The 16324-nt window shown below is 56.5% G+C and overlaps 1 protein-coding gene across 1 annotated transcript in view; it reads left to right on the top strand.

The window, feature by feature from the left end:
* KMT2C (lysine methyltransferase 2C) overlaps positions 1-16324 on the top strand; it is a gene marked incomplete at both ends in the record, with an annotated part of 180998 nt that overhangs the window by 158781 nt on the left and 5893 nt on the right. The window contains 10 exons of the mRNA XM_084230748.1: positions 1908-3599; positions 6613-6816; positions 8933-9074; positions 9192-9339; positions 10869-11047; positions 11141-11277; positions 12030-12279; positions 13297-13436; positions 13767-13871; positions 15063-16182. Coding sequence (XP_084086874.1) covers positions 1908-3599; positions 6613-6816; positions 8933-9074; positions 9192-9339; positions 10869-11047; positions 11141-11277; positions 12030-12279; positions 13297-13436; positions 13767-13871; positions 15063-16182 — 4117 coding nt within the window. The remainder of the gene's footprint in view (positions 1-1907; positions 3600-6612; positions 6817-8932; positions 9075-9191; positions 9340-10868; positions 11048-11140; positions 11278-12029; positions 12280-13296; positions 13437-13766; positions 13872-15062; positions 16183-16324) is intronic.

The following is a 16324-nucleotide window of genomic DNA, read 5'->3' as shown; positions in this document are numbered from 1 at the left end:
AACCAGGATCCCAAGAGCATTGTGCTGAGAAGAAGTTAGTCCCGACAGCTACATACCCTCTCCGCTTACAGAACGCTCCTAAGAAAGATGGGCCACAGACCCTGGGTGGCCAGGGCATGGGGACAGGCCCAGAGGCTTTGACCATGACAGGCTGTCACGAGGGGGTTTTCTGGCTGACTTTCCGCGTCTTGGTTGTGGTGGTGGCAGCGTGCTAAGGTTCACAGAATCGTACACCTCCAAAAGTCTATTTTGTTTTTAATTGTCAGTTTTATTTATTTATTTATTTATTTATTCATTCATTCATTTATTTTGTGGGACCCTCACCGGTGGCTGGGGATCGAACTGGCGCTGCAGAGGCTGCGGGCAGCCTCGCACCCAGCGTTCAACCGCTGCGCCACCAGGGGAGGCCCAGTTTTAATTTTTAAAATGAAGTTGAAAAGTCATGCAAGCGTTGGTGGAAAGAGAAGCTCCGAGGGCACAGATTTGCTGGGGTGTGCCCACGTGGCCTGCACTCCTGGGCTCACTGACGCAAGGCTCCTTCCAGCCACGGACGGTGGCAGTGGCCTCCTGCGAGGACACTGGCCTGCCCTGTGGTGGTCACTGTCCTCAGTCTCAGCTGGCTACTGAACTCGGGATGTGGGCTCAGTTGCCTCCCCTCTAAGCGGTAGCCTCCAAAATAAAGAACCAACGAAAAGATGATTATAATCTAATTGCTGTTGTTTAAAACTAGCACATTTCCAGAATAAGAGCTTTATTTTCCTTTTAAAGGTATTCTTGGGCCCATGTTTATTGCTGGTAAACAGTCTCTTAAGGCCAGGTATTTCTTAGAAAGTATTTTTAGCGTTTTTATCATTGTCTTCTGGTATATTTTTGTAAGTTACCTATGATGGGTCCGGGTCTGGTTATTGCAGACCCATGGAGCAAATCCTACTTAAAAGCTAATGCTGAACTGGAAAAATGAGTATATCATCTGTTACTGTGTGGTTGCCACAACCTGGTGATGCTGACCGGGCAAGCCATGAATGAATATTCTAGGTGCTGTTCTAAGTGCTTGGTTCAGTGCTAGGTTCAGTGGTGAGTCCTCTGCTCTGACCAGCAAGCTGGTCAGGAGGGAGTGATGCCACAGGGAAGGGGCTAGTCTGCCTGGAATCTGGCAAAAAGTGGAAAAGCTAGTTCCATCACTGTGTTCCGTCCATACGTCAAAACTCTGGGCAACACCTGCGTGATTCTGCGTGATTCCAGACGCTAAGGGACAAGGTCGTCCCCTCCAGGATCTTCCCCAGTCTCCGGAGTGAGGTGTGAATGTGCAGGACCGGGCCACCTCAGTGGAGATCAGCCCTCAGCACCGGGCGTGTGGCTGCAAGGGCTGAGGGAGGGAATTAACCTTCACAGTCAGTCGTCATGTTGGAGGTTTGCTGGAGACTGTTCAGAATAATGCCCAGAGCATGTTCATTTTCCAGAATTTTTCTTTCACTACGTTATACTAATTTCAAGAAGTTTTACCAATCTACTTTTTTCAGTCAGGTTCAAATGACGTTTGAGTTCAGAGTTATTTTAACTCTGTGCATTGACATAACTTCTAAGACATCAGAAGTAGCCAATTCCTTCCAGCCTTTATGTGATCTTTACGATACTTAGCTTGGAAAGGAAGATTTCAATATTTAGTTCAGAAAAGTATTTCAAGTCTGGTGTTAAATGTTTCACATACAAAGACATTTTCTTAAAAGACGACGTTAGAAAAGTCCTGCTGTTAAGAAGCTGGTGGTCATTGGTGTTGCTTCTGTTTTGTGTGGGTTTCACCTGAGCCCCAGCTGTGCTTTGGGGAGGCCCCATCGTGATCAGCAGCCAGTTTTTCCGCTTTATACCGCAGTGTGGACAAACGGGTAACGCTGACTCTCGTTGTCCAGATCCGCAAGCAGCAGAAGGAGCACGCCGAGCTCATCGAGGATTACCGGATCAAGCAGCAGCAGCAGCAGCAGCAGCAGCAGCAGCAATGCGCACTGGCCCCTGCCGGGGTCCTGCCGGGGGTCCAGCCACAGCCGCCCCTGGGGCCGGGGGCTGCCCCTCCCACCCTGAGCCAGCCCGGCTTCCCCCTGGTGCCCCAGCAGCTGCAGCACCCGGCCATCCTGTCCGGCCACACAAGCCCTGCCAGGATGCCCAGTTTGCCTGGATGGCAGCCAGCCACCACCCCTGCTCATCTCCCCCTCGGCACCCCCAGGATTCAGCCCCCTGTGACCCAGTTACCTATAAAAGCTTGCACGCCCACCCCAGGGCCAGTGCCAAATGCAAGCCCCCAGAGTGGACCACCCCCGCGGGTGGAATTCGATGACAACAACCCCTTCAGCGAAGGCTTTCAGGAGCGGGAACGCAAGGAGCGCTTGCGGGAGCAGCAGGAACGGCAGCGCATCCAGCTCATGCAGGAGGTGGACAGACAGCGGGCCCTGCAGCAGCGGTTGGAGCTGGAGCCGCGCGGTGCCCCCGTGCCCCAAATGCCCTTCTACGGCTCCGAGCTGCCCTGTGACTTCATGCCCCCACCCAGGCCCCCCCAACAGTCCCCCCAGCACCAGCCTCCAGCTGGGCAGGGCTTGCCCCCGCAGAACATGCCCCAGGGGCCTATGAACTCACCCCCTACCCAGACTTTCCTGCCCACTGGTGAGCGTAGGCAGATAGGAGCTCCCTCCTTTGTTTCCGAGTCACCCTCCATGCCCGGCGGAAGCCCAGACTTCCACCCAGTGAAGCCGGCCCACCCAGGTCTCTCCGGGGCCAGCTTCCAGCAGTCCCCAGCCAGGCCCCCTTTCACAGCTGCCTTACCTGCAGCACCTCCAGTCTCAAGTAGCGCCCTCCCCTGTAGCCAGGACCCCGTGGGGACCCATGGACAGAGTTTCCCCGGAACAGCCCAGTCTCTCATCCAGCTGTATTCTGATATCATCCCAGAAGAAAAGGGGAAAAAGAAACGAACAAGGAAGAAGAAGAAAGATGATGATGCAGAATCCACCAAGGAGCCATCAACGCCCCACTCGGATATTACTGCCCCCTCGACCCCCAGCGTCTCAGAGGCCACCTCCACCCCCACCGTGAGCACGCCCAGCGAGCTTGCCCCCCAGGGTGAGCCGGAGTTGCCGGGATCCGCTGGTCCTCCCGCCCCGGGCATGGTGGCGGGCCAGCCAGGCGCTGAGTCGGAGCGCAACCCGCCCGATGCAGATTTCCGGCAAGGGACTCCCGAGCAGCAGCCTGACGCAGACACAGAAGTGGCTGGGCCGGCCATGGCTACACCTACCGCGGCGGAGGAGGTGAAGCTGGAGACTGCCGAGCCCCAGCAGGGCCCGGGCCAAGATGGGCCGAAGCCGGAGGAGCAAGCTGGGGGTCAGGCCGAAGAGAAACTGGTGGCTGAGCCCGTCTCTTCGGGGCAGAGCCCTCCCTGCTCTGCAGGGGCCCCCACTGTCAAAGGAGACTCAGGCAATGAACTTCTAAAGCATCTGTTGAAAAATAAAAAGGCATCTTCCCTTTTAAATCCAAAACCCGAAGGCGGCGTCTGTCCGGAAGACGACGGTGCGAAGGATCACAAGCCGGCCGAGAGGCAGAAGCCGGCCGAGGCCTCGGTAAGTGCAGCTCGTGGAAATCAGAGCTTTCTGTTTTCTCCTGCTTTTGTTTTAAATTACGGCAGCTTAACGCCCACCACCACATTGACGTCAGCGCAGCATGGCCACCTTTGGCTCTAAGGGGTCGGTATTCACTGTACCCCCATGGGCCCCATGGCTTTGCTTAAAGCTACGTTACGTGATAATTTGTTCACAGTGGTGTTCAAAAATTAAACACCTGTGGCACAGGCGCTCTGGGGGCGGGGCATGTGGTTCCAGAAGCCCCCTGGGCTTCCCGAAGCCCAGGAAGACCCGCCCCGTGTGTGGCAGGTCCCTCCTGAACCCACACACCTGTGAGAAGGCACAGAGACTGCGGTGGTGCCCACTCCTGAGTCAGCAGGCGGATGCGATTCTCTCCCAGCGCTGCGCACTGTGCTCAGACCCCGCGGCCTCCAGGCAGCAGAGGCACTGATGAGGGGTCCTGCTCCCCTTGAGCACAGCTGGTGCCGGCCGCTGCCTGCCCTCACATGATCGGGGCGCAAGAAGTAAAGGGCCGTGTCTGTTGTCAGCAAGGACACGGTTTCCACTGGCCTCTTTGAAATGACCCCCCTCCCCAAGGCCCGCCTGAGGCCACTCTCTGGGTGTCTGCTGTGCTTCACGCACTGTGATGGGCAGAGACGCTCCTCTCTGTCCTCTTCTGTGCATCGCTGTGCCTGCTTTATGTGATCAAGCGACCTACTTGATCTACTTTCATTTTTTCCACGTGCAGGAAGAGATCTTGTCAGAGTAAGACTAGTCCCCGTGTTTCTCCAAACTTCCTCGATGTACTTCCAGACCCAGCACATGCGGGTCACAGGAAGGGCTTGCCTGGCCTCCTCACCTCTCTCAGGCTGCGTGGCCGTTGCTGAAACTTCTCCTGCGGTCCTTCTCAAGCTGGGTTTTGTAACTCTTGACTTTTTAGTTGATGGGGTGGAGCAGAACCTTCCATTGTCCGCACTTGCCGTCTTAGCATCAGGAATGAAGCTGTTCCTTAGCAAGGGCTGGCTTGCCTTGCTCCTTGTTTCTGCTTCGTGTGACTCTTCGGTAGGGACTGTGTGGACCTGGTAGAGTCATATAATCTTTGTAGTGATGCTTTCTCCAGTCACATTTGTCACCATCGCAACCTGTGCCCCCAGGAACACTGAACAACTGAGGACCCCCAAGTGCCTGTCTAGCTCTCCACACCGTGTGATCCCGGGCTGCTTTCCACCTCCTCTGTTCTCCTTTTTTGCATCTGACCGACATCTTTTTATCTGCTAAAATGCAGCTCCGAGCCCTCTCCTCCCAAGACTTCTAGCCAGTCTCCTGTCTCTGCTGGTGCCCATGGGCCCCACCCCGCCCCCAGCAGTTTTCTGCCTCTGTACAAGGAGCAAATTCCTTTCCCCGTGGCCAGAAAATTCCACACTGTGGCACTGTCGCAGGAGAGGCTAGATGTCAGCTTAGAAAACAGCCACCAAAGAGAGCTCCCGCTGGGCTCCGTTGCGGCTCTCACAAGCCACACGGCGGATCGGATAAGCTCCTGAAGCCCTGTGTGCAGATGTTAACTGTTTCAGAGAACAGGATTCTCTGTTGACTTTCAGTCTCTTGGATGACACGATGAAGTGTCAGTAACAGCTGCTCTTTGGGGTTAGCTGTGAGGGTCAGAGCTGGCGTCTGCTGCATTGTTAGTCTTTTTAGTGCCAGTAAGAAATTCATAGGCTCCTGGTCCCCAAAGTGCAGTGGTTGGGGAGCAGCACCTGAACTTGACCTGGGAGCTTTCTAAGATCTGTAGGACCTCAGGTGAGCACAGACCTGCCTATCAGGCCCCAGGTGACTCCTGTGCACCTGTGTGTGGTAAGGCTTTGCCATAGCCTATGGTTCTCAGAACTTAATTGGAATCACCCAGAGGTTTGTCATTGCGACTACTGGGCCTCCCAGAGGTTCTGATCCAGCAGGTCTGGGGTGAGACCCAGAGGGCCTGTGTTTCTAACCAGTCCCGGCTGAAACTGACTCTACCACTCTGGGGGTCAGCCTTTGCAACTCACTGGTCCCACTCAGCAGTGGCCAGGCCAGGCTTGCTCCCCTGCCTTCTTCCTTCATACAGGCTGAGAGCAAAACTGTATGAAATTCAGGGTTTGTTGTCCATGAGTTAGAAATGTCTTGCTGGAACATGCCAGACTGGTGTGTGTGTGACCGTGTGGCTTGTGCAGGGCCAGGGAAGAGTGCAGCGTCCTCAGGGCTGCTGCCGGGCAGCCTACAAATCTAGCCTCTCTGCGGCCCTCCCCGTCTGTGCCCGAAGTGATGGAGACTGTGGCTGGAAACTCAGCTTCAGGCCCACCGAGAGGCAGTGCAGAAACAGGAAACAAACCTACTGGCTGTCGTGGCCACTTGAGTCTAGCTGTCGAGTTCAGACCCCGTGGCCGACAGGTGCTCCCACGGTGAGGTAAACAGAAGGGAGGAACAGGTGGACTAGCACTGACGTAGGTCTGCCATCACCAAGTTGAGAGCACAGCACCTGTTGACCGGGTCAGGCGGAAGACAGGGCTCTGGGATAAGGACTCTGTCGTGTGCATTTGTTGGTCTCTCCACAAGCACCCACAGGCTGTGAAGTGTCCCTGCAGCCGGCACCCCTTTCAGGGGAACCCAGACGACTCACCCAACCCCTTGACTAAGATACCCTCCTCCACTGTGTCTGGGGAGCAGAGGCTGGATCTCCGCAGGCCCCAGGTTGGCCCGGAGGACCGGGGCTTCATCTGGAAGGAAGTCGGCCCCTTCTAAGCATCCTGCCCTCTCCTCAAGCTGGCGGCTTGCTTGGTTTCCGAGCTTGAGAATAAGGTCTAGAGAAAGCACCCTTCTCGGAGACCCTCTGGGCATTTGACGCCCTGTCCCTTCTTCCTGCCTCTCTCTGGCTCCATGTTAGGAATGTGTCATGGGGGTAGGGAGGGGACTGGACCAACATGAAATGAAAATCAAACATGCGCGTGGTCCCCTTACTTCACCTTTTCCTTCACATCAGCCGACTCAAGTACAAAGTGGTTTTGGATGCGGCAGCAACCAGGTGCCAAAAACAGATGGAGGCAGTGAAACCAAGAAGCAGCGAAGCAAAAGGACTCAGAGGACTGGAGAGAAGGCGGCACCTCGCTCGAAAAGAAGGAAGAAGGATGACGAGGAGAAGCAAGCCCTGTACTCGCACTCCGAGCCTTTCGCCCACCTGAAGCAGGTGAGTGAGCCTCGCCACGGCCCCGTTGCGAATTCGGGGGTCGGGGGGTGACGAGTCCCCAGATGCTTCTTCGGCCCTGTTAGACCGACTGTGGTCGCTGACTGTGGTCACTCCTCATCCGAGAGTTGCAGGGAAAAAAGACACCTCAGCAAGCAAGGTGGCCCTGCATGCCCTTGTAACTAGACGGGTTGGTCGGTGGTGGCCAGAGGTCACTGAGGCTCAGAAGGAGCAGCCTCTGCGCCTCTCCACGTGTTTGTCACTCTGGGTGCAAAGGCATGCGGCGGGTGGGCCTCCCTCCCCGCGGCAGACTCGGCTTCCTCACTCCCGGGTGGAGGAGGTGGGCACAGCACCCGCCCTAAGCCTGGAAGGAAAGTGTGTTTCATGGTGGATGCCTAGCAGCGCCTCTTCAGGCAGCTGAGAATCAAGCCCCCTTTTAAGTCTGCCCCCCGACGTTCTGTGATCGTGTTCATTTATTCCAGCATATTTGATGCTGGAAATTTTTTAAATCTGTTTTTTTCTCAAACCTTGTTTGACTAACTTGCCTCGGGTCTTAGGGACGCTGAGGGGCAGTTGTGTTTACCGTGTACATTACTCTTAAATGTGTTTTTCGATAGCAGCTCTCTCTGCTCCCTCTAATGGAACCGGTCATTGGAGTGAACTTTGCGCACTTTCTTCCTTACGGCAGCGGCCAATTCAGTAGTGGGACTCGCCTTCTGGGAGCTTTCGGAAGCGCCGCCCTCGAGGGGGTTTCTGACTACTACTCCCAGCTCATCCACAAGGTGCGTTGTCTGCCGCCACCAGCAGCTGGCAGGGCTTGTCTTGCGGCTCCATCTCATTTACGTCTGAACCCCAAGTTTCACGGAAGCTTGAGTTGCACTAAAAAGTTAAAATTGTGCCAGATGATGCGCTTGTAACATGGGTTTGGGTTGATAACACGAATTGTGACAAGGTCCAGTGTGCTCCGCAGTGGAGATGATGTTTGCTTCCTTAGCTTTTATTCACTCTTCCAGTAAATCCAAATTCATAGTACAGAGTGAGACTGAGAGATGCGGTTAGGAATCACAATTACCCTGGGAAATGAAGAGGAAAAAGAGTATTTTATCTGATTACGTAGGCACTCATTGCCCACTCTGCACCGATTCTGAGACTGCTAAAATAGCATCGAACGGTGTCAGGTTCTTTGGTGTTTCAGCCAAGTTTTGTGATGGCCTACTGCACATCTGACTGTGTGACATGATCTTTTTGGCAAAAGTATTTGTGAGTGTCCTTACGTTTCCCGAGGCTTCTGTTTAAACTCTAACCCCCGGAGTCCTCTGGGTGCTCCGTTGGTCTGCGCTGCTGGCTTTTCTTGTCACTTAGAACCTGTCCTGGCCCTTGTAACTGTCTTCTCTTCTGTGCAAACTGTGCTCTGACATCACTTCATGGTCGCCATGAAATCCTTTATCTTTGATTTGTAATTCCTCCTCGCACTTGACTTGCATGGTATTATTTACTGGTAGATTCCATCACTCTCTGAGAGAGGACTCTATGCATGGCAAAGTGGCGACAGGGGGAAAGGTTTGGAGGGAACCACATTCACGGTGACTCAGCTGTTTTAGTGCCGCTGCTGTTACTTTTGCCTCTAAGTGATTTGGGCCAGAGTTTAATGTCTGAGATATGAGTAGTAGTTACAGGATCAGAACCGCAAATTCTCCAGTTTCCTTTGTAGACCTGGGCACAATTCAATGAGAATTTAATAAAGAAATTTCGGAGAATTTTTTTCCATTTACTGGTTGAATTTTAAAGCTGTTCCTTGCTGGTTCTCACAGTGATACTTGAAGAATCATACAGAATAGAATCGGGCTCTGGTAATTTGCTTCTCAGCTTTCCAGCTGAGTGCTCAAGCCGAGCAAAGCAGCAGACGGGTAACACGTCCGTACGGTTTCAGCCGTTCGTCCTGCTGAACGGCCACCTGGCCCGGCACCCCCCTCCTCCTGGGGCGTGTTTACGGATGACGCGTTAGGGGCTGCTGTAGCCCCCGCTTTCCTGTGCTAACAGTTCTCAGAGCTAAGTTTTAGCAAGGTCGTTGCGTATTTGCTCAGTAGCATATAATTAAAAATCTTTTGGTCTCCTGCAGCAGAATAATTTAAGTAATCCTCCAACACCCCCTGCCTCTCTTCCTCCTACACCACCTCCTATGGTCTGTCCGAAGATGGCAAACGGCTTTGCAACAACTGAGGAGCTTGCTGGAAAGGCTGGTGTGTTCACAAGCCACGAAGGTACGACCCACATTTCCACCTCACCCCTTGGAGGGTCCCCCTGCAGGCCGATGGTTGTGTTCTGCCACGTGTTAGCTTTGACTGAGTTCTTCGTGTTTTGTGTCTTAGCTCTCCCAGTTACCAAAAATATGGGACCTAAGCCATTTCAGCTGCCATTCAGACCTCATGAGGACTTGCTGGCCAGAGCTATTGCTCAGGGCCCGAAGACCGTGGATGTCCCAGCTTCCCTTCCAACGCCGCCTCACAACAACCAGGAGGAGCTGAGGTACCTGGTCCTTTGCCCCAGATGCTTCTCAGGCTCTTCTTTCCTTTCCCTTTCCTTTCTTTTCCTTTCCTTTTTTAGAATTACTCCTGTAAGATTTTTATTTAGTTTGCGTGGAAGAACTAGGGTACAGGCCAGAGGTGTGGGGATGAGCAATTAAAACAGAGTCATTGAGGGGAGTTGAGCAGGCAGGTCCACTGAAATCCACTGCTGAGGGGAGCAGCGGGCAGGCAGGAGAGGTCTGCTGCACCCTGTGGGCAGCTCCCTGGCCCGGGAGCAAACTCAGGCTGTCACAGTAGTAGCACTGAGACTAGCTAGGCCACCAGGGAGGCTCCTGTCATTTCGTTTTGTAAAGCACGTATACCTGCCCATGACGATGCCTGTGGGCGCGCGTGTAAAGAACACTCGGGGCAGAATCTGGTGAATGATTTTTTACAGAATTTAAATTTTATGCAAATTCTTACTATTAAATATAATAGGTTTGTGTATTTTTTTTAAATCTTACATGACACAGGGAATTCAGCAAATAATAATAATGAAGTAGACATTTGAGGCAGTACGGAATCGTTCAAGGGTCCTTGCTCCCTGTCAGTTATTAGTGCGGCTCACTCATGTTTGCAGATCCCCGGCAGGAAGCCGCAGTCCCGGACGGCAAGCACCCCGCCGCTGGGAGCTAAGCCTCGGACTGTCTCACCCAGCAGCCTGTTACTTCTGTGTCAGTTCTTCAGCCCCAAGATTCTAGCTGGAGAGAACCAGCCTTTCAGTAGAGAATCCTTCCGAAACGAGTTCTGTCCACTCTTCATCACATTCTCCCTTAGAAAATTATTAACGGCCTTGTTTGATGAGTTGAGACATTGTTTAGACTGAGTGCCTGTCCAACTCTACTGCTGGCCCCATAGGGAGTCAGGACCAGCCTTGGGGTGCAGGTCCGGGCCCTCAAGCCGGCAGCTGCCCAGCTCTGCTTTCCCAGGGACTCTGTCTGGAGGCCTCTCCTGGCTCCCATTGCTGCCGCTTTTCACGTTCTCCTGGGGTGGCAGCGCCCCAGGCTCAGGGAGTCCCACGCTCCTTCCCTCCTTCCCGAGACAGCGGTCGCCCTGACAACCTCTGGCCTCTTGCACTAGACCCATGTCCCCTCCTATTGGTCACTTTGAGAAGCCATTGTTTCCAGCTCCGCCCTGTCACGCACCGGCCTCAGCAGCAGCGCGGGGACTCTGGAGGGGTGGGTGTCGGTCCAGTTTCTGGAGCCTTGGGCCTGAATTTGCAGGGATGTAGATGTTCATCATTTCTTCACCCTGACATTCGTGGCCAGGACGTCATGGTCTCTGGCACACTCACGCTTTAGCTGAGGAAACAGCCCTGGCTGTGACTTTATGACATGGTCTGGGTTTGCCCACCAGGTGTCCTGTTGAAGTCTGAATGGACTGTGACTCCTCATTGCCAGGGGACAGGGGTCCCTCCAGCCTCAGGGCCCCCTTGTGGGGGCTGGGCTGGCAGTGGGCCCCTGCCTCACGTGCTGTGTCTTCCTCCCCCAGGGCACAGGACCACACGGGCGATCGGGATACTCCCGACAGTTTCGTTCCCTCGTCCTCTCCCGAGAGCGTGGTTGGCATGGAAGTGAGCAGGTACCCAGATTTGTCCTTGGTCAAAGAGGAGCCCCCGGAGCCTGTGCCGTCCCCCATCATCCCCATCCTGCCCAGCAGCACTGGCAAAGGTAGGCTGCCCTGGCTGCTCAGCACCACACTACAGCCCACGCTGCGGTGTTCTGCTTCTCACTGCCTCTTTGTTTCTTTTTTTCCTTTCAAAGGTTCAGAATCTAGAAGAAATGACATCAAAACTGAGCCGGGCACTTTATTTTTTGCACCACCTTTTGGTTCATCCCCAAATGGCCCCAGATCGGGTCTTATATCTGTAGCGATCACTCTGCATCCTACAGCTGCTGAGGTAAAGAGGGGAGCCCCCTGTGGGGTGCAGAGCACATGCTGTGCTCCCTACCAACCCCCACCCCCCACCCCCCCACCTCCTCATGGCTGGGCAGGCAGGGCAGGCTCAGTGGGCCCTGAAGTCCTGAGGCAGCATCCAGCTGACCTCAGCTAAGCAGAGGCCAGAGGCAGGGTGAGCTCCAAGCTCTCACTCTAGAGGGACATCTGGCGACTGTTCACACACAGAAAGTGATTGGAAGTCGTGAACAGTCCACGTCCCGGGAGCAGTGGGTGCTCTCAGCAGGCCCTGGGTCACTGAGCAGGAGGCTTGAAACACTCAGCTCTGCCAGTGCCGGGGCTCATGGGCTGGCACATTTGGCGGGTTGGTCCTCAGCAGGACTCGGCAGGAGCGGCACCCCGAGTCCTTATGTCTGCCAGGCTCTTGTCCATGACAGGATGGGGTCCCTGGAGGGCTTTCTGAGCTGCCGAGGGAGGTGGGAGCTGGGCTCGCTCCCTGGGTGTATCCCAGGCTCAAACCCCGAGAAGGCGCCTGTCCCCTGTGGGAGGCGTGTGGCGGGAGCCCTGTGGAGTGGTGTTGATAAGGGCTCTGTCTGGGTGTGTCCCTGAAAGCATGCTTCTCTGGAGACTCGAGTTCTAAGCGAAGGCACCGCGTCTGCAGACTGCCCGCAGCAGGCAGGCGGCTCGGGTCTCTTCGGCCGAGTCTCTTCGGGCTCTGCTGCCACCCGGCGGTGACGCCTTCATTTTCTGTCCTAGAACATTAGCAGCGTTGTGGCTGCATTTTCCGATCTGCTCCACGTCCGCATCCCTAACAGCTATGAGGTTAGTAACGCTCCGGATGCTCCCTCCATGGGTGTGGCCAGTGGCCACAGAGTAAACCCAGGTGCGGAGTATCGACAGCATTTATTTCTTCGTGGGCCTCCACCAGGATCTGCGCACCCTCCCAGATCAGCCAGCTCTTACCGGCTGCAGCAGCCAAATGTTCCATTTCCTCCAGCAAGCGACGGTGAGCTGGTTCACGTTTTCCTGACCCACATTCATTCTTGACTCAAAGTTAAGCTTACTCTCCTGAAACTGAGTTAATTCTGTACCTGTGACGGGAGCATGCTGGCGTGGGCCCCTGGCAGATCACCGTGTGTGTGGTTTGCTCTCGTGGCATGACAGCCCTTCGTGCGTGCTGGCAGGTGGCCAGCAGGACCCGCTCACATCCACCCCACTGGCCACCCAAGGCCGCCCTGGCCGTGCCTGCGCAGCTGCTGTCCGGCTTCCCCCACCTCCTGTCCCACCAGCTCCTTGCGTCACGCTGCAGCTGGCACCTCTTCTTTTCTCAGTGCCTCCCACTGCCGCTGCCCTCCGCACCTACTGCTTGGCCCCTCCATGGGTGCTAACGCTTCCCTCTCCTGCGGCCTGGTTGGGCCTCACCCGTCCCTGCTTTCTCGGCCTCTCAGCTCTCACCAAGGGGTTCTCCCTGAGAGTCACCTGCCTTGGCTGAGGCCTCGTGGCCTCTGGCTACTTCTTGTACACATCTCCCCTCCTCCCTCTGCCTCCTGCCCGTGCGGACGACATATCTGAGGACGCCGCGCACTTTCGATACCTGTGTCCAGACTGACATTTCTCTCTTGACCCTTGGCCTGCCTCATTCCACTCTCAGCTTTCCAAATCACACTTAAGACTTTGCACACACCCTTCTCCATTGCTCACTAGATGGCCCTTAAACAGAGTCTCTTCCCACAGTCACTCTTGGTTCTTAGACCATCATCAGTCTGTTGTGGTGACTGGCCGTGTCTGCCCAGTTGCTGGAACTGGGTGTCCACATTCCAGCTTGGGGCCCTGCTCTCAAGGACCCCCTGCCCCACACAGTAGATGCTCCAGAACCCCTGCTTAGACTGCAGCATGTTTGTTAAATAAGCGTAACGTCAGCTGAAGGAGCCAGCTGCTCTCGGTGGGTGTGGCCTGGGCCTGTGCCGTGAGACCCCAAGGGGCTGGCCCGCTGGCACTACTAACCACGGCCCTTTGCCTCCAGGCCTGTCGGGGTTCAGGGGCTCTGGCCGCGGGGCCGCAGAAGGCGCAGCTCTCGGGCCGCAGTGGTGCTCCCACTGCAAGGTGGTCGTGCTGGGGAGTGGCGTGCGGAAAACCTTCCGAGACCTGACCTTTGCCGGCAAGGTACTTGGCATTCCTTCTGGGGTGGCTTCTCGGCCGCGGCCCTCCTGCACCAGCAAGAGGCCATTCCCGCGGCTTGGGGCGAGGGCTGGGGGTGTCCTGAGAAGCACATGGCCTGGAAAATACGAGATGCAGGCAGATAGTGGTAGATTTGTGGTAGATTTGTTTTCTCTGTGCCTGAAATACGGTGCGCTGAATGTTGGCACAGTGCTGCCTTTTTGCTTTAAGGTAGCTACCTAGACTTCGGACAGCACGCGCAACAAACCAGTAACTGAGAGGGCTCATTTTCATTAACTTGTGACTTGAGACCCCACGCACTTCGCTGCTTTTCAGGACCCCCGGGAAAGCTGTGGTGGGGCGAGGGACGCCGTCTTCTGCAGCAATAACTGCTTCGTCCTCTACGCGTCGACACTGCAGGCAAAGCATTCAGAAAGCAAGGTACGGGGCGGCAGGTGATCAGCTGTGCCCGAGTGAGTGGCTTCCGGGATGCACTAGTGCCTAAAAGTGGGACTGAACCCCTCCCTCCGGAGAGCTCACTGTGCGGAACACCCCATGCAGGCACCGGGAGGGCCTGGTTCCTGCTGCTGTTGCAGACTGAACTCGCACAGCCCGTTTGATCAGAATGGAAGGCTTGGATTTTATCTTTCAAAGTTGGGAGCTAAAACACGAACACTACAGTCTTTAACTTTGCTCACCCAGCTACAGGCTGCAGGTGTAAACACTGCTTTTCTCTCCGCCCGTCCTGGTGAGAGAGCCTGTTCGCAGGCAGCGCTTAGGTCACCCGCATCCTAGAGGACAAGGCACGATGCAGACACCCTGGCGGGGAGGGCCGCGGTGCGACTCCACTGCCGAGGCCTCACCTCAGCGCCTCGGTCCGGGCCTCGAGGTGACGCTCACGCTCACGCGGGGATGGGGAGACGCTCTTCCGCAGCCACTCCTCCACCTCAGTGCTCCAGCTGTTGCCCCTTCTCGGGAGAGTGTCGCAGACACTTTCCTCTTAGCGGCCCCCAGAGGAGTGAGATCCGAGCCCTGGGCCAGATGCAGGCATTAAGCTAGGATCCCCAGCCCCTGTGGAGAGAGGGGCTGCCCACCAGACAGTGTCCTGGGTGTTGGGCAGTGCCTGCTGCTCTGGGCGTGGGCCTGGGGGCTGGGGGCACCTGGGACATGGGGACCTGCTGGTTGTACACCCTGTGTCTCAGAGGGCACTCTGAGCTGCTCTCGGGCGCCTCTCAGCGGCTGGATCAGTACTGACAGCCTCAGGTAAATTCACTATGGCTGCTCTGCTGACAAGGAACTCACCCCTGTGACATTTGTGCCAATTAATCAAGCCTAAGATAAGCCGCAGGAATTCCAGAGAGGTGGGGAGAAGCAATGGGAGGCACTTTGCAGAAATTCTTCCAGCTCCTTGTACAGACTGAATGAGCTGACCCCCACTGCCGGGTGGGGCGGGGCGGGGCCCGCGGGAGCCGTGGAGCAGAATGTCTCCAGACACCCACCGAGGGACCTGTGTGACCTCCCTGCAGGGGTCCTCACCCCCGCCCCACCCCAGAGTCACATGCCCGGTGGGCCCCGGGCTTCTGTGTGAGCAAGAGTCTCTCACTGTTGTTTTCCTGGGTCTGTCTCAATCAGGACTCTGTTCCTTCACTGCCACCGTCGCCTGTAAAAGAGACGCCTTCCCGAGCCTTTCACCAGTACAGCAACAACATCTCCACGCTGGACGTGCACTGCCTGCCCCAGCTCCAGGACAAGGCCTCGCCGCCCGCCTCGCCGCCCATCGCTTTCCCACCTGCGTTCGAAGCGGCCAAGGTCGAGGCCAAGCCTGATGAGCTCAAGGTCACCGTCAAGCTGAAGCCCCGGCTGCGGACCGTGCACGGGGCCTTCGAGGACTGCCGGCCCATCAGCAAGAAGTGGCGGGGCATGAAGTGGAAGAAGTGGAGCATCCACATCGTGATCCCCAAGGGCACCTTCAAGCCGCCCTGCGAGGAGGAGATCGACGACTTCCTGAAGAAGCTGGGCACGTCCCTGAAGCCCGACCCGGTGCCCCGGGACTTCCGCAAGTGCTGCTTCTGCCACGAGGAGGGGGATGGCGTGACGGATGGCCCGGCCCGGCTGCTCAACCTGGACCTGGACCTGTGGGTGCACCTCAACTGCGCGCTGTGGTCCACCGAGGTCTACGAGACCCAGGCGGGCGCCCTCATCAACGTGGAGCTGGCGCTGCGCCGGGGCCTGCAGATGAAGTGCGTCTTCTGCCACAAGATGGGGGCCACCAGCGGCTGCCACCGCTTCCGCTGCACCAACATCTACCACTTCACCTGCGCCATCAAAGCGCAATGCATGTTCTTCAAGGACAAGACGATGCTCTGCCCGGCACACAGGCCCAAGGGCGTCCACGAGCAGGAGCTGAGCCACTTCGCTGTCTTCCGGCGGGTGTACGTGCAGCGGGACGAGGTCCGCCAGATCGCCAGCATCGTGCAGCGCGGCGAACGCGACCACACCTTCCGGGTGGGCAGCCTCATCTTCCACGCCATCGGCCAGCTGCTCCCGCAGCAGATGCAGGCCTTCCACTCCCCGAAGGCGCTCTTCCCCGTGGGCTACGAGGCCAGCCGCCTGTACTGGAGCTCGCGCTACCCCAACCGGCGCTGCCGCTACCTGTGCTCCATCGAGGAGCGGGACGGGCGCCCCGCCTTCGTCATCAGGGTGGTGGAGCAGGGCCACGAGGACCTCATCCTGAGCGACACTTCGCCGAAAGGTAGGGCCTCCCACCGGCTGCATGTCCCCCCCCCCCCCCCCGCTGCTCAGCCCAGCCTCGCAGGGGGCTGGCGGCTACCGTCTCGCATGGGTTTGGGCATAGGCCAGGGGCTCCCCGTGGGCAGCGGCACACCGTGGCTGAT

This window comes from Talpa europaea, assembly GCF_964194135.1.
Source record: "Talpa europaea genome assembly, chromosome: 3".
Taxonomy (NCBI): Eukaryota; Metazoa; Chordata; class Mammalia; order Eulipotyphla; family Talpidae; genus Talpa; species Talpa europaea.
This window is presented reverse-complemented; position numbering and strand designations above follow the sequence as displayed.